The sequence below is a fragment of the Balaenoptera ricei genome, chromosome 2 (genome assembly GCF_028023285.1).
Source record: "Balaenoptera ricei isolate mBalRic1 chromosome 2, mBalRic1.hap2, whole genome shotgun sequence".
Taxonomy (NCBI): domain Eukaryota; kingdom Metazoa; phylum Chordata; class Mammalia; order Artiodactyla; family Balaenopteridae; genus Balaenoptera; species Balaenoptera ricei.
Window position 1 is genome coordinate 76,873,498 of NC_082640.1, and position 20,735 is coordinate 76,894,232.

At 43.2% G+C, this 20,735-nt stretch overlaps 1 protein-coding gene across 1 annotated transcript in view; it reads left to right on the plus strand.

Moving 5' to 3' along the window:
* Nucleotides 1-20,735, plus strand: part of MYO1E (myosin IE) — a 201,092-nt gene that overhangs the window by 77,000 nt on the left and 103,357 nt on the right. Inside the window, exons 2-4 of the mRNA XM_059913157.1 lie at nucleotides 7,899-8,042; nucleotides 16,669-16,758; nucleotides 19,794-19,888. Coding sequence (XP_059769140.1) covers nucleotides 7,899-8,042; nucleotides 16,669-16,758; nucleotides 19,794-19,888 — 329 coding nt within the window. The remainder of the gene's footprint in view (nucleotides 1-7,898; nucleotides 8,043-16,668; nucleotides 16,759-19,793; nucleotides 19,889-20,735) is intronic.

A 20,735-nucleotide genomic window follows, 5' to 3' on the forward strand; every position in this document is an offset into this window, starting at 1 on the left:
TCCCAGTTGATGCCTCTTGTTCCAGCTTTATTATTAACAACATCCCCTTCTGCACGCAGAGTGTCTCGGTTTGGATGATAAATTAGGTTTGTTCTAGTCACTTCCAGGAAGGGTGACTCTAGCCAACCCTGGCTTAGAAACCACTGGATCTAGTGATCCTGGAGCCAGTGTCTACACTTGGCCTTGATAATGGTATCGGAAGTGAGCTGTGGTGTAGCAGAAAGAGCAAAGAAAAGGAAGTCAGAAGTCCTGATGACAAGTCTCAGCGCTGGCCCTTTGTCACAGGGATTACCTGAGGCCATGTATGTGGAAACGCTACGCAAATATTCAACTCTTGATCAGGTCACATGTACCTACCTGAGTGAGACCCATGAACACATCCTCTACATTCACTGAGCCTCCTGCGCTCCTAGTTTGTGTGCCAGCCCCCCATGTACTTTCCCATACCCAGACCCTCCGAGCAGAGGCAACTTGGTACCTTATAATCCCAGGCCTCACTTTACCCATTTGTAAAATAGTGACAGTGCGATTGTAATATTCATGTCTTGCAGGTGTTGTGAGAATTCAATGAGATGTAAACCTTCGGTGTATATTTATGGTTTCGGTAAAAGTCAGTTCCATCTACCTTAAAGGTTGAGGGGAAGAGGGGTGTTTGTGGGCTCCTGACTGCCCGCCCCCACTCCTACCCCCCACCTCCTCCAGAAACACCCCTTCCTTGCACTCTGTTCACGGCAGTTCAGCACCCGCAAATGCTTGCTTCAGACATCCATCTTCACACCACCAAAATAGCGGGGGGTGTCTAAGTTCCATAAAGTTGAAACACATTAAAAGCCCAATGCTGGCTTACTATGCCTGGCACATAGACAAACAAATATTTATGGTTGATTTTTTTTTTTTTCCATCGTTTGCAATGGAAGTGTTTCATTCCAGTCAAACAGCAGAACTGCGAAAGGTAGAATACCCAGACTGTCGATTAAAAGATGAACGTCTAACAGATAGTTCCAAGCCTTTCCTGTTATGACTCAACTGGGACAGAAAATCCCATTAAAAAACAAGCTCAGCTCGTCAGGCCAGAGCATTACCCATTGTGCATTGTTGACAATAAGACTATGGTTTATCTGCCTTTTGCGGTGATATGCTTAAAACATTGGGGACATTTAAGTCCCAGGTTTTCTGGAAATCATCACCCCCAGAAAATGCTTGATAGTATTGGCATCATATTCAACATTTCTATTTATTTTTAAATTTTACTAACACATTCATATGGTTTAAAACAGCAATAAAAAAAATAAACTGTGCAGCAAAGTTTAAAATGGAGACTAAAAGTCACCTTTCTCCCCAAACCCCAGGCCTTCTCCCCAATGGAACCTTCAAGAAAACAATTATAACACGTCTTTTATTTTTTTAATTAAAAAAAATTTATTTATTTATCTTTGGCTGTGTTGGGTCTTTGTTGCTGCACACGGCTTTCTCTAGTTGCGGCGAGTGGGGGCTACTCTTTGTTGCGGTGCACGGGCTTCTCATTGCGGTGGCTTCTCTTGCTGCAGAGCATGGGCTCTAGGCGTGCGGGCTTCAGTAGTTGTGGCACTTGGGCTCAGTAGTTGTGGCTCGCGGGCTCTAGAGCACAGGCTCAGTAGTTGTGGCGCGCAGGCTTAGTTGCTCCGCGGCACGTGGGATCTTCCCGGGCCAGGGCTCAAACTCGTGTCCCCTGCATCGGCAGGTGGATTTTCAACCACTGTGCCACCAGGGAATCCCTAAAGATTTTTTTTGATGTCCATTTTTTTTAAAAAGTCTTTATTGAATTTGTTACAATATTGCTTCTGTTTTATGTTTTGGTTTTTTGGCCGCAAGGCATATGGGATCTTAGCACCCTGACCAGGGATCCAACCCTCACCCCCTGCATTGGAAGGCGAAGTCTTAACCACTGGACAGCCAGGGAAGTCCCAACACATGTCTTTTAAAAAGTTTAGGCCCGTGCAGTCCTTGAATACTAAATCCACGTATTGACTGCTATTTTCATGAAACTGGGGATCTTGAAGATCTTCCAAGTCAGCACAGGCAGATTCCTTTCAGTGACTGTGTGGAACGCCTGCAGGGAGTGCCATGTTCTAATCGGTCTCTAATCCATATGTCCAGATTTCCTCATTACAGACTTTGTTACAGTGAGCAACCTTGTACATACATCTTGGTATCCTTGGTAGATCTTGAGGTAAATTCCTTAAAAATAAAATGGCTGGATCAAAGAGGGTATGCATTTTATTTTTATTTTGTTTTTTTAAACTTATTTAATTAATTTATTTATTTTTGGCTGTGTTGGCTCTTTGTTGTTGCGTGCGGGCTTTCTCTAGTTGCAGCGAGCGGGGGCTACTCTTCCTTGTGGTGGGCGGGCTTCTCATTGCGGTGGCTTCTCTTGTTGCAGAGCACGGGCTCTAGGCACGTGGGCTTCAGTAGTTGTGTCACGCAGGCTCAGTAGTTGTGGGGCACGGGCTTAGTTGCTCCGTGGCATGTGGGATCTTCCCGGACCGGGGCTCAAACCCGTGTCCCCTGCATTAGCAGGCAGATTCTTAACCACTGCGCCACCAGGGAAGCCCACATTTTATTTTTATTTAGTTTAGTTAACAGTTTATATATTGGTCTGTGTGACTGAAGTTTGTTTTTTTTTTAATATTTATTTATTTATTTGGCTGTGCAGGGTCTTAGTTGCGGCATGGGGGATCTTTAGTTGCGGCATGTGGGATCTAGTTCCCTGAGCAGGAATCGAACCTGGGCCCCCTGCACTGGCAGCTCGGAGTCTCAACCTCTGGACCACCAGGGAAGTCCCGTGACTGAAGTTTTGATCCCTATTTCCACATGACTCTCTAAAGATACTGTGCTGTGTATTCTTTCTACAAGAGGGTAAGGGCGTTTATGGCCACCCCCTCCCCAGGCCCTGCCCAACACTGAGCCTGTTGTGTTTACACAGCACATAAGACGGCCTCCCTTTCCTGGGCGTCTGAAAGGCGTCTGAAGAAGTGTAGTTACCCAGTATATGGTCGTCTCCTCTCTCCGGGATGAACCAAGGAAGGAAAATGCTCAGAGACACTAGTGAGAGTGTGTGCAGAGCCCTGGCTGTGGGCAGGACTGCCCTAGGGCCCTCTCCGTGGGAGTGGAGGTTGGCTTTCAGGAGACAGCAGTGCCTGCTTTTGTACGCTGACTCACCTTTGCTCATCCTGGTCCCCACCCTGCTAAGCACACCAGTTCATGACACTTCTCCTTTTAAAATCAGTGACCGGGTTCTTCCTCAACGTGAGGTACTCCTGTGTCTTGGTGCCACCTCTTAAATGTGAGGAGTACACCGGGCCATTAAGTGGATGTGGGCATACCCCACGTTTTAGAGCTTGCGTGTGAATCCATGCTTTTTAATCAACTGTTTCATCATTAGAAAGTAACTGTGGACCAGAGAAAGTCTGCACTCAGTGTTTACCTAGTGAGAAGTAGCTCTTTCATAATTTGTAATCATTGTCAGGGCTAAGAGTAACTTTTTATCAGCATCATCATTATCATTGTTATTATTATTATTATCATTTCTTAGCTGGCACATTAGCAGCCATTTTCCGTCCTTTGTGCGGCGTTGCTTCACTTACCAAGAACTGTTGGGAAATGAAATACCTCGCTGAGCGCCCCTACTTGTTTAAAATGTTACCATTTTTTGGTGGGGAAACTAAAAGGAGTTACCCCATCCAAGAAGCCCACAGAAGAGAAGGAAGTGGAGTCTCACTGAGGTGCTAGCCTGGTAAGCTGGACTTTTGTCATCTGAGGAAAATGTACCTCCTCACACAGATGGGGAGGTCCCCGTCCCTCGGGTCGTCTTCCCAGGAGGCGTGGCAGCCCATCCTGCCCCTACCCTCCCAGTCAGGGGCAGGAGGAAGAAGCAAAGAAGTCCAGGTTATTTGCCCCAGGAACACCATTCTTGTCCACACAATTCTAGGACAGTAGTTGGTGGTCTGAAGGCAACTTTCAGCTTCTGCTTCCGAGGACATTGTCTAGGGCAGCGGTCCCCGAACTTTTTGGCGCCAGGGACCGGTTTCCGCGGAAGAAAATTTTTCCACGGGAGGAGGGGGCTGGGGGATGGGGGGATGGTGGGGAGGGGGGATGGTTCAGGCGGTAATGCAAGCATGGGGAGCGGCAGATGAAGCTTCGCTCGCTCACCTGCTGCTCACCTCCTGCTATGCGACCCCGTCCGCCGCCCCCCGGGGGTTGGGGACCCTGGTCTAGGGTTGTAAGGTGATAACCGTTTCCCACTGTGTTCCCCACTTACTCTCTATCAGTGGCTGTGTTCCAAGGAAGGCTTCTGGGAAAGTCACACTGTGATCAAACACTGTGGTCCCCTATAGAAAAATAGAAAACAGTTGTTCTTTTTCACTGTGGGGAACTTTGAAGCTTCCCTGGGCTGGGATGAGAGCCTATGCATCCTTGTTTCGTTTCCAGCTTCCTGGATCTGGTTCTCACCCTCCGCTAGAACTGCCCAGCCCAGCCCTGTCCCAGCTTTCATCTACCTATGGGTGGGTTCTATGGATTGCTAAGGACAGGTCAGCCTTCCCCGAAAGGCTCTAAGGTGCTCCCAGCATCCCTAGCTATTTTCCCTCCTTCCCTTTACCGCATCTGAATTTCGGGGGGCAGGGCAGGGGGGATGGAGAAGGGGGAGGAGAAAAGCATAGTAAGGGTGGGGGTCAATAAAGACAGAAGCTACAATTAGAAGACCTTGGGCGATTTACTTTTTTTTTTCAATCCGCAACATAGAGATAATACATAGTATGGGAGATGATTGTGAAGATTGAATGAGTTCACATATATAACTATAGTAGCCTGGGAGGAAGTGGGGGAGAGAGAGAGATTTGTGACCAAATTGGTTATAGGAAATATGTCAGATGAAAAATAGCTCCAGTGTTTTAGACTTTGATGCTAAGAGAAGGTGGCCATTAACAAAGATTGTATAGTCTTCCCTTTGTATCCACAGGGGATTGGTTCCAGGACCGCTGTGGATACCAAAATCCCTGGGTGCTCAAGTCCCTTATATAAAATGGCATCGTACAGTCGGCCCTTCTTATCTGCGATCTACGGTTGGGAATCCGCGGATGCAGAACCCGTGGATACGGAGGACCCTCCAACTGTTTGTCTTTTAGTGATGAATTCAGTTATGTCTTTTTAGTGATGAATTTGGTTAAATGGCATTCTGTTGCCATTTAAACGTAACGTGTGGAAATATCCAGTAAGTCACTAGGGAGAAAGTGTGAAGAACCCGTGATGTTTGAATGAGTTCATAATCATAGAGACTTTGGTTCGCCTCTTGCCTTTGCTACTTACTGCTTGGGGCGTCTGTTTCCTTGCATGTAGCATGGGATGTTAACCCCTCTCTCATAGGGTTGTTCGGAAGAGCAAAAAAGCGATTGCCTCAAATCAAATGGCTCATTGCCTTGCTTATAGTAACTGTCAGGTATCCTATTAGTTCCTTACCCTCTTGTAGATAGAAGTCTGGGGACTTTTTTGTGTGGAGGGATATTTGAGACGGTGAGAATCAATGAACTCTACGAAGAGCCCTGTTGCACTGGGAAGTAACTGCTGTTAGGAAGAAGACACTACCTTGGAGATGGGACAAACAGTAATGTATCACACTGCAGTGAGAGAGAGAGAAAAGACAGTTGGATTGGGCACCAAGATGGACTTGGGTTACCTTGAGAAGGCATTTCTGTGGATCAGTACAAACACATACACTATGATACAGAGCCCCTCCATTTCTTGTCCTTTGCGCATGTTAAATAACAGCTTATTAGTAGCCCTTCTGTTTTGTTCAACTGCTTACATTTTTAAAGAGAAAATAATATTTTTGCCCTCTTTTAAGTAGGTAGATATATATTGGGGTTAAAAAGAAACAAACGCACAACACCTACTGGCTAGCTACTCCAGGACCCTAGTTTTCTATGCAGAGTAATTTTTGCGGGTGCCCAGAAAGAATATTCAAGCTGGGAAAGCAGGGAGGGTAGAGGAGGGGAGGAGTTTCCAGGAATCTTTATCTGGTTGGAAATAGACGGTGGACCTGCCATTGAGATCCAGTGAGTCATGCTGTGGCCAGTGCTTTCTGCTCTGCCGCAAGAATAAGGAGGAGTGGTGAGGTTTGAGGTAATGTTGGAACTGATTGAGGAAGTGATGCTGCGTGTGGTTCTGAGAAAGTCCAATTTATCATATAAACAGTTTCCCTCTGTAAGGCAGCCTGGGTGGCAAGCTTTCCAGAAAGGGCGGCTCCTTTCTGGAGCTTGAACCCATGGCACTATGCTTTTCCTATGGCCCCTTCCTTGGCTGGTTTTTTAATAATTGCTTTCCCAGAGCTTCTTAGATTTTGCCATTTCAAAGGGCACATGTCTCCTGCAGGGAAAGCATTAAACATTTTTTTTTAAAGTGAAATTTAAAATGTTATTTATCTTGTTTCCTTCCACCTTCCCCTTCTCTCAAAGAGCCTATTGCCTTTTCTCATCCTAGTTTTGACGTTTGAGCAGGTGGCCTTTCTAGATACCCTAATTCAGACATTTTTTCTCCTTTATCCAAACTCCTCTCAAAAGTAAACTCCTGAGGAGGGAGAGGAGCCAGTCTTGCTTGGTTCAGTGCCCACCACGCTTGTCCAGCATGTGACATGGCCAGTAGGATGCACGGAGAGCTTGAAGGGAAGGGAGAGTCTTCTAATATCTTGCCATGTGTTATTTGTCATTATTTCATATGTATTGGCTTTTTTTTTTTTTGCCCCGTGAGTGTAAATTATAATGAATATCCTTCCTTGTCTAGTTTTGTCTGGCAAATTCAAAATATTTTAGGTCCACTTCACATGGCACCTTCTCCAGGAAGTGATTTCTGTCTCTCCTGGGGCAAAGGAGTCTCCACCCACTGCCGGAACACCCATTTTACATGTGTTTACATGTTGGCTGTTGCTGACGCACAAATTATGAATCATTTGGTGGCTATCTCTCATGTCCTTCAGGAGACCATGAGCTCCCCAAATGCAGCCACAGTGGGGCTCCCATCTGCCCTTAGCTCCAGGACTTGGCACGTAGTCCAACACATGGGGGATCCCACTGCAGAAATGCCAAGTGATGGGGAGCCCTGCGGGCCACAGGGTGCTCAGAGGCCATCCCTGGTGTTAGGTTGTAAATCCAGTAAGCAGACAAGGGCTCTACCTATCCAAGGAAGCTGTGAGATCAGACGAGGTTCTTCTGTCCATAGCATGTTCTGTGATCGTGTTTAGGCTGTCCTGTCCATTTCCTTGTTAATATAGCAGTGATCGGTCATCAAAATGTAGCCTATCTTTTGAATGTGGAAGGCCAGTATTACATCGACAGTGGTAAGTTCATGGATGGAAAGCAATTCAGATGGCTTGAGAAATTATGACAATGTGACCTAGCCATTGTGGGATGCATATTCTTTCCACTTCTGAGTTCTGTCATATAATTTGCAAAACAAGTCTAGAAAGTTTCTGTTTCATTGCTTATTTTACCGGTCAGTTCTACAAAACAATAAGGTTGAAGGAATTATCCAAGCCCATTGATCATTTACTGTGCTGTGCTCTGGATACCGCTTGGTGCTTTACATGTTGTTTTATTTAATCCTTACAGCAACTCTATGAACTGGGTCTTATTTCTCCCATTTTTACAAAGAGAGAAAAGCCTAAGTGACACAAAAGCTTAGCTCACTTTTCCCCACTTCACTTAGGTGGCAAAGCTGAAATCTGAATCCAGATCTATTGATAGCAAGATCTTTGTTTGCTTTGCTCATTCTCATTTGATATAAGGAATATTTGGGAACTCAGTGACATTTTTTTTTTTCCTCCAGGAGAAAATAAACCATCCTCATAATTTTGTGTTTTCTGTTTGCAGGGAAGCAAAGGTGCCTACCGGTACCACTGGCAGAGCCACAATGTCAAGCACAGTGGCGTGGATGACATGGTCCTGCTCTCCAAGATCACAGAGAATGCCATCGTGGAGAATCTAAAGAAGAGATACATGGACGACTACATTTTTGTATCCTTTATTGGTTTCTTTGGACATTTCTAAGTGAGATGACATGTCCATCCTAGTATAAGAGATCCATCTGAAATTCTGAACTGACACTATATGCTCAAGTCATTTTCACCATTTCAGAATGTGGTTTTGTACTTTTTGTCCCTTGCTTCAGGCTGTAGGAAGGGCAGAGATGGTGCCAAAGTTTTCCCCTGGCATTTCACAAAAGCAAGATGGAGCCAGGGACTTCCCTGGCGGTTAAGACTCCGTGCTTCCACTGCAGGGGGCACGGGTTCCATCCCCGGTCAGGGAACTAAGATACCGCATGCCGTGCCGCGTGACCAAAAAAAAAAGGGATGCAGCCAGTATTCCTCTATTTCAATCAATGGCACTGTACCTTTGATGTGCTGTAGCCATGCATGTGGTGTCTAAAACCTGTGCTCTTCCTAGAGAACGTCCTAGTCTGCAAAATTCACTAGATAGCGCTCCCTAATTGCAAAGCAGAGACAGTTAAGTCCAGACTTAAAAGGTTTAAAAAAGATTGCCTCATGCAAAAAATATGCCATTTTGCCAGTTTTTCTGCATTCTTATGTTTATGAAAAGAAACATGAGAGAAAAGTGAAGATCACCTGTTGAAAATGTCTGACGTTCTTGAGTTGTTCTTTATGTTTCAATTTTAGCTTGCCAGATACCATTTGTTTTTTTTTTAAACTTTGGGTTTATTTATGTATGTATGTATGTATGTATGTATTTATTTATGGCTGTGTTGGGTCTTCGTTTCTGTGCGAAGGCTTTCTCTAGTTGCGGCAAGTGGGGGCCACTCTTAATCGCGGTGCACGGGCCTCTCACTATCGCGGCCTCTCTTGTTGCGGAGCACAGGCTCCAGACGCGCAGGCTCAGTAGTTGTGGCTCACGGGCCCAGTTGCTCCACGGCATGTGGGATCCTCCCAGACCAGGGCTCGAACCCGTGTCCCCTGCATTGGCAGGCAGATTCTCAACCACTGCGCCACCAGGGAAGCCCCAGATACCATATTTTGGTAGGACTTTAAAAACTTCAGAATCTAAATTTGATTCAAATGTGTGTTGACTTCATTATAAACAGAGAACTGTGATAGTTGCTTAAGTTCCTACAGGATTCAGGAGTTCTGTTTGGTGCAACTATGTAAAGTTCTTTTAATAGAATTATTGTGGAGTTGGTCATAGATAAGCAAGGGTCTGTGAAAATCTGTATAGTAGTACCAGAAAGTTTAACCGTGATGCTCTTGGTGGCTTCTGAAGGTATGATGTTCTGGGTGATCATTAAAAGCGGAGTCTTTGCAACTATCGAAACATATATTTTAGATTTTAACCCCCAAACCTTGGGAAGGTAAAGTTTTCACATTCGTAGCTTCTGTTTATTATTTACACCGCTCCTTTGACTCTTAGGTAAAACCACCCATACCAATGCAGCAGTACTTTTGCAGGGACTGCCTATTCCATCATTGGTGAGGAGGGAGTTCAACTCACCAGGTGTTAATACTAATAGACATTATTCCAAGGCACTTGGACAGTTCTAACCAATACTGTGCTGTTTCTTGTTTACCACAGGAAATTTTTCCAAATATCTGGGTAGTTAAATCCCTAAACCTCTGCTTTTAAGCATTAATAGATATATTTGGATTCATTAGCCACATTATAATAGCATCTTGATCATGTGTGGAAGCCCACTGCCTAAAGACAAAACCCCACCCACCACAGGATTTTATTGGAACGTAGCCATGCTTGTTGGTTTACTTATTGTCTGTGGCTGCTTTTATGCTACCATGGCAGAGTTGAGTATTTGCAACAGACCCTATGATGCGCAAAGCCTAAACTATTCTCTGATCCTTTACAGAAAACATTTGTTGACTCCTAGATACCTGCACAGAGCTTCCTTTAATTGTATGGAAGCAGTTTTATTCAGTTGTAAGTTTTCATTTTATTTGGTCAAAAAATTGAAATATGCTCACTTTATCTGGGCTTATCATCATTAAAAGATTTTAATCACTTTTATGTGCAAGACCTATGGCACATGGAAACTGGCCGATGACGGATCAAGAAAGAGTTGGGATGTGTCTGGACAGCCTGGCTTCAAGCTTTAATCTGCATGAGCTTGGTGACCTTACACAAGTTTTGTGATCTGTGTTCCTTGATTTCCTCACCTGTAAAATGGGAGTGATGATAAAACCTCCCACATGAGGCTGTTGTAGGGTAAAATGAAATAATGAATGCAGTGAGTACAAAGTAAGCATTAGTTATTATTATCGTACACTAAGGCAAGTGTATAAGTTCCTCCCATATTTCTGAATTATGTTTCAAAAATTCAATGATAAAGTTGCTTATTGGACATTCAAATGCATTTTACCATAGAAGCTTTTATTTATTTATTTTATTTAAAATAATTTTTTAATTAATTAATTTTATTTTATTTATTTTATTTTTGGCTGCGTTGGGTCCTCGTTGCTGCACGCGGGCTTTTCTCTAGTTGCCGCGAGTGGGGGCTACTCTTCGTTGTGGTGCGCGGGCTTCTCATTGCGGTGGCTTCTCTTGTTGCAGAGCACGGGCTCTAGGCACACAGGCTCAGTAGTTGTGGCTCGAGAGCTCTAGAGCACAGGCTCATTAGTTGTGGTGCACGGGCTTAGTTGCTCCGCGGCATGAGGGAATTTCCCGGACCAGGGCTCGAACCCGTGTCCCCTGCATTGGCAGGCGGATTCTTAGCTACTGCGCCACCAGGGAAGCCCCATAGAAGCTTTTAAATGGAGGATTGGTTTATTGACAAGCCCATAAAAGACTAATTTCCAATGGATGTAGTTGAACTCATTATTCATTGGAATGTTCTTAGAACGTGGGCTCAGCTTATTACATTATTTACATAGGCATGGTTTGTTTTTTAAAAATATTTATTTATTTATTTTTGGCTGCGTTGGGTCTCCGTTGCTGCTTGGGCTTCTCTAGTTGCCGTGAGCGGGGTCTACTCTTCGTTGCGGAGTGTGGGCTTCTCATTGTGGTGGCTTCTCTTGTTGCGGAGCACGGGCTCTAGGTGCACGGGCTTCAGTAGTTGTGGCACATGCCTCAGTAGTTGTGGCTCACGGGCTCTAGAGCGCAGGCTCAGTAGTTGTGGCGCACGGGCTTAGTTGCTCCACAGCATGTGGGATCTTCCCGGACCAGGGCTTGAACCCGTGTCCCGTGCGTTGGCAGGCAGATTCTTAACCACTGCGCCACTAGGGAAGCCCTATAGGCATGGTTTTTGATCACCTGGGTAAGACAATAAAAAAATGTCAGTGGTTATCAGCAGCCAGTCCATCATCAACCCGGACAGACTCACTTTTCCCCCTACAGATCGTTTACCCCTAAAACACTAGAAACTCCTAAGAACAGGGACTATGTCTTCTATACCTTTTAAAAAGCAAAATTTAAAAACCACTTTAAAGCAATATGTGTTCATTTAACACGATTTACAAAATGCCGTTAACTGGAAAGGAGAACATTAAAATCCCCTGCTATCCCACCATATAAGGTTTGTTCCTATAAACCTGTTGTATATTTTTCAGTTTAATCACATATAAACATATCTATACATACATGTGCTTTCTTGTTAATTTTAGCCAAAAAATGGCATCATCCTGCATTGTTTATTTCTTAGTTTCCTGCATAATTCTTGGCATGGTGCATTATATTAGATGTTCACTGAAAATTTGTTGACTATGAAGACTCGCTTTTTACATTCAGACAGCAGAATTTTAAAGTGACTCACACAGAGGGGGCTGATTCCCAGCCTTTGAATTAATGTCTTTGAATCAATGACTGACTAATCGTGTGTTCTTCCAAGGAAATGAGTTAGTTGACCACTAATACACTTCGTGTTGTAGAAACCTCTGCCCACTCAGTATATGAGAAACTCGGCATCATCGTGCTTTCCGGCAATAGCACAGAGCAGCTTTCAGCTTTGAGGAAGCTTGATGGCTCTGTTGGATGTTTATGAAATAATACCAAGGGTCTAACTGTGAATCTTTTCCTCTGATAAGTGATAAAAGCCTCCTTTATAAGTTCAATGCCAAGGGAATATTATTATGATAGAGTAGCATTATTTTGAATGAGTTTTTCCCCCTCTCTCTCCTAAGCTTAATAGTTAAGACAAGAAGAGATTCGCCTTTAGGTTAAGTTATAAAACGGCTCATTTTACCTATTCTACATCTAATAGCAGCACATTGTTTCGTACTGAAGGTCAGCATTTGGAACAATCAATTGTTAATGCATTCAGGCTGATTGCACATTTCTTTGTTCCACATTAGAAAAAAGAATCTACTTGGAAAATGCGAACATTGTTGACCAACAAAAACCCATTTTTTTCAGCTATTTATCCTAAGACCAGGAAGGTTTCATTTACTATCTATTTTTCCTGAGTGTTTCCACACTTCTTACAATTACGTTCTAAAATATAGGAGGGAAACCTTGCAGTATTTTCTCTCTGCTTGGTGAGATATCATTTATAGCCACTTGGCTGACAAAAATAGTTCCTGTACAAAGCACTCCATGCTCATTTGGTCCAACTTTCTCCAAACTTGTTTTTCCTCAAAGACCACATGCTCAAGTGTGCTTGGCATTTTCAGCCCTTGAATTAGGAGTTGAGACACTTGTGCCAGACCAACCGGAGCTCAGGGCAGCGCCATTGATTTGAATGAGGTTTGACCCTTGGCCGTCAGTTCATGTTGGGGGGCAGCCACTGCATTGAGATGAACGTGGGTCTGGTGTCTGGAGCCAGGGGCTCAAGTTCCAGCTCCGTCGTCTCCACATATGTGACTTCACGCAAATCACCTCACCTCCCTGCCCCACCTCAGTGATGAGTCCAGGCAGGTCGACTAGATCAGTGTGGGCAGTTTGGGGAAATTCACTGGCTATTTAAATGTTTTTTTTTTTTTTTTTTAAATTAAACTCTTAACCTTGCCTTATAAGACCATTAAAAACAAATTTACAGAAGCTGCACTACCATCACATTTCATAAAAGAAAGAATATTTTAACACCCAAAAAGTAGAAAGGAAATAGTGTAAGAATAAAGGATGGTCCTTTATACTGAATACATTGGGCTTTATAAAAAATTCAGGGCGCTGTTTCTCTTTTTGTCATTCTTGCTGCAGATCGATGAAAGTACAAGGATCCACAGAGTAGTATTTGGGAAACAATCAATTAAAGATCTATTGGCTGCCTTCTGTCTTGCATATGCTGTTAAATAAGATGGCATTTATCTTATTTCTGGTTGTTTTTTTTTTTTTAAATCATAACCTTGTGTATCTCCATACGATTTGAAAATTAACCTTGGGCCACACCTTTCCAGCCAAAGGTTGTGTCGGTAGAGACAATGATGGAACAGCTTTTTCCAAAGGCACACCCAAATTATGCAGCAGGGAGTGGGAGTGAGTATTGGAGTTACCTGGAGAAGTGGCCCAACCCAGTAGATGACCTATGCTGTCAGGGAAGTAGCTGAGGTCTCTGCAGACCCAAGCAGGTGGGAAAAACATATTTGTTTCCTTTAAATTCCAAATCAAATTCTCTTGTCTCCATTCTGATTTAAGTAAATTTGTAGCTAGATAGGAGCTACATTATTCATTTCAAACCAAACTTTATTTTTCAGGAGTCCTCCCAAATAATACCACCCGCGAGAGCCCTACTGGGATCCCTCTTCCAATCTGAGTCATGGATTCAGGATTGGCCTAGAGTACTCCAAAAGAGATTTTTTTCTTTGAATGTCTCCTTGCCAGAGTTTATGTAGACTACTTAGTGAAAATCAAGACTTTACAAGATGTCTTTTCACATAGCAGACTATTAACAGTGAAAAAAAATGTTGGTTCCTGACCTTCCCAGGTGGCACAGTGGTTAAGAATCGCCTGCCATTGCAGGGTACATGGGTTCGAGCCCTGGTCCAGGAAGATCCCACATGCCACGGAGCAACTAAGCCCGTGCGCCACAACTACTGAGCCTGCGCTCTAGAGCCCGCGAGCCACAACTACTGAAGCCTGTGCACCTAGAGCCCATGCTCTGCAACAAGAGAAGCCCCCGCTCGCCGCAACTAGAGAAAACCCACGTGCAGCAACGAAGACCCAACACAGCCAAAAATAAATAAATAATTTTTTTAAAATGTTGGTTCCTATAGGAGCTCTTATGCAACCCAATCTAGATTTATTTATTGGGGAACAAAGTTGGGTTGGTGATTCCTTTGGCTTGGGTCCTCTGGCAGCTCTTTATTCTCTGAGTGCAGTGATTGGTTTATCTAGGACAGGTGACATTCACAGCAGTCCCTTTACAACTAAGGAAGGAGCACCATCCTCCATGGAAAGATCCTATTTGGGGATGGATGTCGGCATAGACATCTACTTCTGAAAGGAATATGGTCGTAGCAGTGCTGTACTTCTTGAGTGTTGAAGATTTCAGCATTGCTTCAACATTGCATTGAAGACTTATGCCTCAGTTTCCTCCTAGTAAAATAGGATTAAAATAGTAACAGGATTGTCATTAGGAGCTTAGATTAGTGCCATGTATACACGTATGGGTTCGATCAGTGTTTTTATCATCAACACTTAACTGAGTCTTGGCTGTAACACTATGGACACTTCTGACCTGCTTAATAATTCTAACAATAAATTTATCTGTTCTAAAGTTTACCTCAAAAAAAGTAGGCCACTAATGTGTGGTTGGCCTCATCTGACTTTGGCACTTGGAACTATGTTTGCTCTTGGCCCCTCTTCTGTGACTCTGTAGTGATTTTCAGTTATGATTCACTGTCTCATCTGCATTTTCTCTTAGTGCCATGGCCTGACCCCAGAGCAGTGCTGGGTGTATCTGGATGTGCAGTGAAAATGGACCCCATCTTGTCTACTGCTGTTTCATGTTCAGCCCTTTCAATTCTGAAGATCTTTCTGTTCAGTGAAAAAGCAAGCAAAATTGCAACCCAGTCATTCCCCATTCTCACCTTCATGTATAAATATTAATTTTTAAATATTATATGATCCATTCCACACTTGGCTCATTTGTGTTCAATAATAATACCAGCACTGCATCTCAGAGATGTTAATGTGACAGAATGAGCATCCTGAAGTATATGAATTAAGGACATTGCCTCTACTACATATCAAACATTGTGCTGAGCATTTTATACTGTTTCATGTAATTCTCATAACAAGCCTATCAAGTAGGTCCTATTTACCCCATCATCCAATAACCACTGCTTAGAGATGTGACTCAAGGTCAGAGTAGAATAGAACTGGGTGTGGGGAGCTAGGCAGTCTGACCAGGTTCCCTGTGCTGCTCTATTTGACACTCAAGGTCCTAATATATGAATATATAAATGTACCCTTGGAGGAGGAAATCTCATAGCTTTACATTCTTTTTTTTTTTTTTTAATTTATTTATTTTTGGCTGCGTTGGGTCTTCGTTGCTGCGCGTGGGTTTTCTCTAGTTGCGGCGAGCGGGGGCCACCCTTCGTTGCAGTGCACGTGCTTCTCATTGCGGTGGCTTCTCTTGTTGCGGAGCATGGGCTCTAGGCAGGGAGTTTTATCTATTCTGTCCATTTTGTTCACTGCTCTATCTCTGCATCTGTAACAATGCCTGGCGTGTTGTAGACATCCAGTTCAAACTAGTTGATTGTTGAATGATAAATGGAAATATTTTGTATGTTATAATAACACTTCATTTTGGGGGCATATGTAACACATTGTCTTCTGCGGGGCCTTCTGGGATTTCCCACACAGAAATAAAACCTCCTTCCCTAAACCTGATCTATGTGGGTTTGTAATTGTCTGCTCTGAATACCACTTATGGAAACAACTCAGTTCTCCAGAGCTTCTAAAGAGCAGGACTGGGGCTTCCCTGGTGGCGCAGTGGTTAAGAATCCGCCTGCCAATGCAGGGGACATGGGTTCGAGCCCTGGTCCGGAAAGATCCCACATGCCCCGGAGCGATGAAGCCCGTGCGCCACAACTACTGAGCCTGCGCTCTAGAGCCCGTGAGCCACAGCTACTGAGCCCACGTGCCACAACTACTGAAACCCGCGTGCCTAGAGCCCGTGCTCTGCAGCAAGAGAAGCCACCGCAATGAGAAGCCCACGCAGCACAACGAAGAGTAGCCCCCGTTCGCCGCAACTAGAGAAAGCCCACGGGCAGCAACGAAGAACCAACGCAGCCAAAAATAAATTAAAAAAAAAAAAAAAAAAGAGAGCAGGACTGTTCAGTTCATCTTATATCCCTCTACTTGTTAAACAGGTAAATGAATACGTTTTTAGTTTACCTAAGAAACATGAAATTTCCAAGGAAAAAATATTTGCTCTTTTTACTCCTCGGTCATTTGTTTTTTCCTAGCTGTGCATGTCACCAGTCTTGAAAGAATGTGCTTCAATTCACTTAAAATAACAATTTCTTTTAGTAACACTTTGGTAGTTAAGTTCATTACTCTTCCTGAAGAACAAAACCTGAGCTAGTTGGTAATGGCTTTTGTCTTTATTTGTAATCTTTTAGATGACAAACATGTGAGCTTTTCGTTGGGACAATCATGATGAATTCTTGATAACATCTGGTTGCTTAATTCAAAAAATGTGTAGCTATGAAGATTAATGATAGACCTTAACTGGATTTAAACTCAGACATATATAGGATCTGTATTAATCTCAGTCAACCCTTTCAAGCAGATGCCATATTTTGGGGAAAAGGAAATTGAAATGTACCAAGGAGCGGTAAGTTACATGCCACATAAATTACTGTAGTGTTTGGGGGCTTTTATGATGCATGGGCAATTGGAAGTTTGCAATACATTTGCATTTTCTTATTATGAATTATTTATTGGGGAAACGCAAGTAGGTGACGTTGTTTGATTTTTAATAATGTGCTGTTCTTTAGAACAGCTCAAAAAAGCATAGGAGTATTATTATTGGAACATTATATACAAAATTAGTTAAACAGGATGTAGGACTTACAGCTTCAGGCATCTTCCTCCTTCCACATATGTCACAAAATTCTAAGGACTAAAAAAAAACACTACTCGGTAAAAAAAACAAATAGGGCGACGGGAACTTTTCTCTGCAAATCACTTAAGCTGTGGCTATGAGTGGAACGTGGAAAATGAATCTTTTATTACTTCATTTATTAATGTGACCCTGATCTCTATTCAGACCCAGCTCCATAGCCATTTCAGTTGTGTGATAAAAATAGAATCCATAATCCTAATTAATACATTTCATCCCATGGCTCCATCACTTCCCCAGGCCTCCCCATCTCTGCATCTTTTTCCTTCCCTCTTTCCTTTACAGCAGAAGCACAAGAGCGTTCATTAATCCTGACCCCTGGAAAACAAACAAAAGGGAGCCCACACAAATTCATCAGTTGAAGTGGAAGGCAATTTACCCAGAGCAAGAGCCCACCCCATTGTTGCCAGATGAATGGTGCTGGTAGCTGGAGCCGAAGGAGGCTGCCACGCGAAAGACCTTTGATAATGCTGCCTTTATGGGAGCCCAGCACAAGGGAAACACTGTCAGTAGAGGCTGGGCCCTGCCCTGGCGCCCTGATCAGCAGGGCCCCGGGGCAGCAGGCACGGAGCTGGCTTGGCGTCCTCAGTGACAGCCAAAGTGGGGTGGGTGGAAGTGCTGTGTGTTCGTGTTGTTTCTTCCCATTTCTCTGAAAAGCATTGCTGCATGAGTCCCTTTCAGACCATTCATCGTTTGAAGAGTTCTCTTTAAAGAAATGACCTAGAATTTTTAAAAATATATTTATTTTTAACTGCTAATGGTAACAGAATGTTGTAAAATTGGTATTTACTTAGTGCCAGGTACTATGTTACACTTGCAACAATAATAAATCAGCCCTGTATGCTGGCTATGGATTACTCTTCATCCCCATTTTACAGGTGAGGAAACTGGAGCTCAGAGAGGTAAAGTACTTGAATATATTGAGTGTTGAAGCTGGGAGTTGAAGTCAGGTCTCAGTGACTTGCAGGGGTAAGGGGGAAGATCAGGTAGAGGAAATGCTTACCCTATAATTCTTATCGGTAGCTGAGAAGTACCATGAGTCCATAGATGGGAAACCAATTTGAAAACTAAAAAGTGACACACAGAGGTCAAGTATAACTAGCTAAGTGACTTGGAAGCCTTATTGGGCAATGACTTGCCCACTCCTTTCCCTCCAGTGCTCACAGCTTTCTCTCCACTCCGTTTCCTTCCATTTTCCATCCTTTTTTTTTTTTCTTCCCTCTGGCCACGCAGCACAGCATGAAGGATCTTAGTTCCCTAACCAAGGATTGAACCCGTGCCCACTGCAGTGGAAGCTTGGAGTCTTAACCACTGGACCACCAGAGAAGTCCCTCATCCTCTTTTCTTTTCCCGTTTCCCTGTTTTCAAAGAGGTATTAAAGATAATAATATGAGCAGTCTGGGCTGGAAGAAGACAATTTAAGACTCTATCCTGCAGTCCCATCTATGCATCCCTTGTCACTATGAGGTGAAGGCAGGAACGACATTATTTTTGTCCCTGTATAGAATTATTCAGTCCATCAGTCCCAGGAATAAACTAGACCCTCACTGAGCAGTTTCCTTTCTGAGCCCCCCGCTCACATGTGGGGAGCCGTTGGCGCTGGAAACACCGGCGCTTACCATTTGTGCAGCCATCGAGCAATCTCTCACCCCTTGTCACTCCACTCTGATCCGCCAGAGCTTGCAGTGAGTGGCAATTTCTGGGCCAGGCCCCTTACACTGTAGTAACTTGTTGTGTAACAGGGCTCAAAGCTGGATTAAGTAAGTTCTGCTTTACCTCTGCATTTTACTTACCTTTTCTAATTACTTTCCCATCCTTCATCTCAGTTACCTTGTGAGATGTGTACCATGGACATTATTATCTCCACTCTAGAGATGGGAACCAGAGAAGGGAAAGACAGAGTCTAAATGTCTTCTCCCTATGGATTTGGCTTTCTTTTCACTCTTTTATGGTAAATAGTCTTAAATTTAAGGCGTGTTCTTTCTCCAGCTTTCCACCATATGAAGTATTATTCTTTTTAGTGATTTTTGAGGAAGTGGTGGAAGTGGTGCCAAGAAACTGAAGAAAGCAGGGCTGCAGTCGTCCTGACGCAGTGAATTTATTGGTGGATTTATATTTATGCATAGCTAAGATATCCCATGAGACTGAAGCACAAACCCGCTATCTTGGCATGGTAGGATTTTTTGTTTTTCCATATTGAGATGGGACAAACTGGTCAAATCTGTTTGTCTCTTTAAAGAACCACACCTCCTGCCCTCTTCTAATGGAAAGTTTTTAAGTTTTTTCCTTATTTTCATATAGTCTCACTTAATTTCCTGTGGGGTCCCAGGATCTTCAACTTGCCTCTTAGAAAAAAAAAACTATGTAGAAATTCTGAATTAGTACAAGTCAGATCCAGGTTTTTAGTAAGCCCCTCTTAAGACCTGTTGCCCAAATGTCTTCAGAAACACTTAGAAACGGAATGTGGTCTACAGAGGTCTGCTGGGTTGGAGGGGTGTGGTATCAGAGTATCTGAAGACATTGGTTATGTCTGAAGGCTGAATCACACATAGGCCTACAGAAAAGTCCTTCCAAATTCCATCTTCATTGTTTTAGGTGTACCTCCTCATGACCTTAGCAAGTTTATGATTCTTGTATTATGCAACCTTTAAGACTGGAACTATACAGTGGTGTATTCATTTCCAAGGCCAAGAAAAGAAATGTAATGTGTTGCTCTGACCATGGTTTTGTTTTTCTTTCTTTTCCAGGCACAGTATGAAAACCCACCACATATCTATGCTCTTGCAGATAATATGTACAGAAACATGATAATTGACAGAGAGAACCAGTGTGTCATCATCAGGTATGGAAAAGAGCCTTCTTAGGGCCAGGGAACATGAGATCATGCTGTAGTTAGGATTCTGTCAAGGAGCAATGCTTTTGCAGTAGTTGCTCATTCCAGTGGCTGGTTAACGTATCTGAGTAGCAAGCAGCCTGTTAGCTTTGCCTTGGTTTGTTTTATAACTCCAATTCATAAAAGGTTCGAGCTTCTGTGAGGTTGCTTTTTATACCCCTGTCACTTAAGGCATTAAGGCCTTAGGGCACATGGTTCTAGCTGGATCTTTCTCTGATTGTCATCAGGCCCTGAAATAAAATCATAAGACACCTCCCCTCCCATTTGATTGTATTGTGGCTTTACTCTGAATTGGAAATCCTTTATGTTACAAGTATAGTAAGCATGTGTCACTATTTTGTCAGCTGGAGTCTTTTTCTCTAGGTCCTTCTTTTTCCTTAATAATTTAATATTGGGTTGGCCAAAGAGTTCGTTTGGGTTTTTCCATAACACAGAAAATCCTGAACGAACTTTTTGGCCAGTCCAATAGTTCAAGTTTGAATATTTTTGGTTTTTTATCATTTGCTTTTAATTTTCTGAGGGCATTACTGGTCAATGCCAGCATTAGGTGTCTGTAACTACATTTCACAGTCCTTGTAACCTGACCTAGCTCTGAGTCTTTACTGGCTTGAAGTGCTTTTACAATTTTGTTTACCATTACGAACATTTTCAAACATACAGAAAATGTAAGCGTCCATATTTCCATCACTTAGAACTTAACAATTTTTAACATTTTGTCATGTTTGCATTCATCTTCTTTAGTTAGTTAATTTTTTAGTCCTTCATTTTTCTTTTTTTTTCTTGGATTTGAACAAAT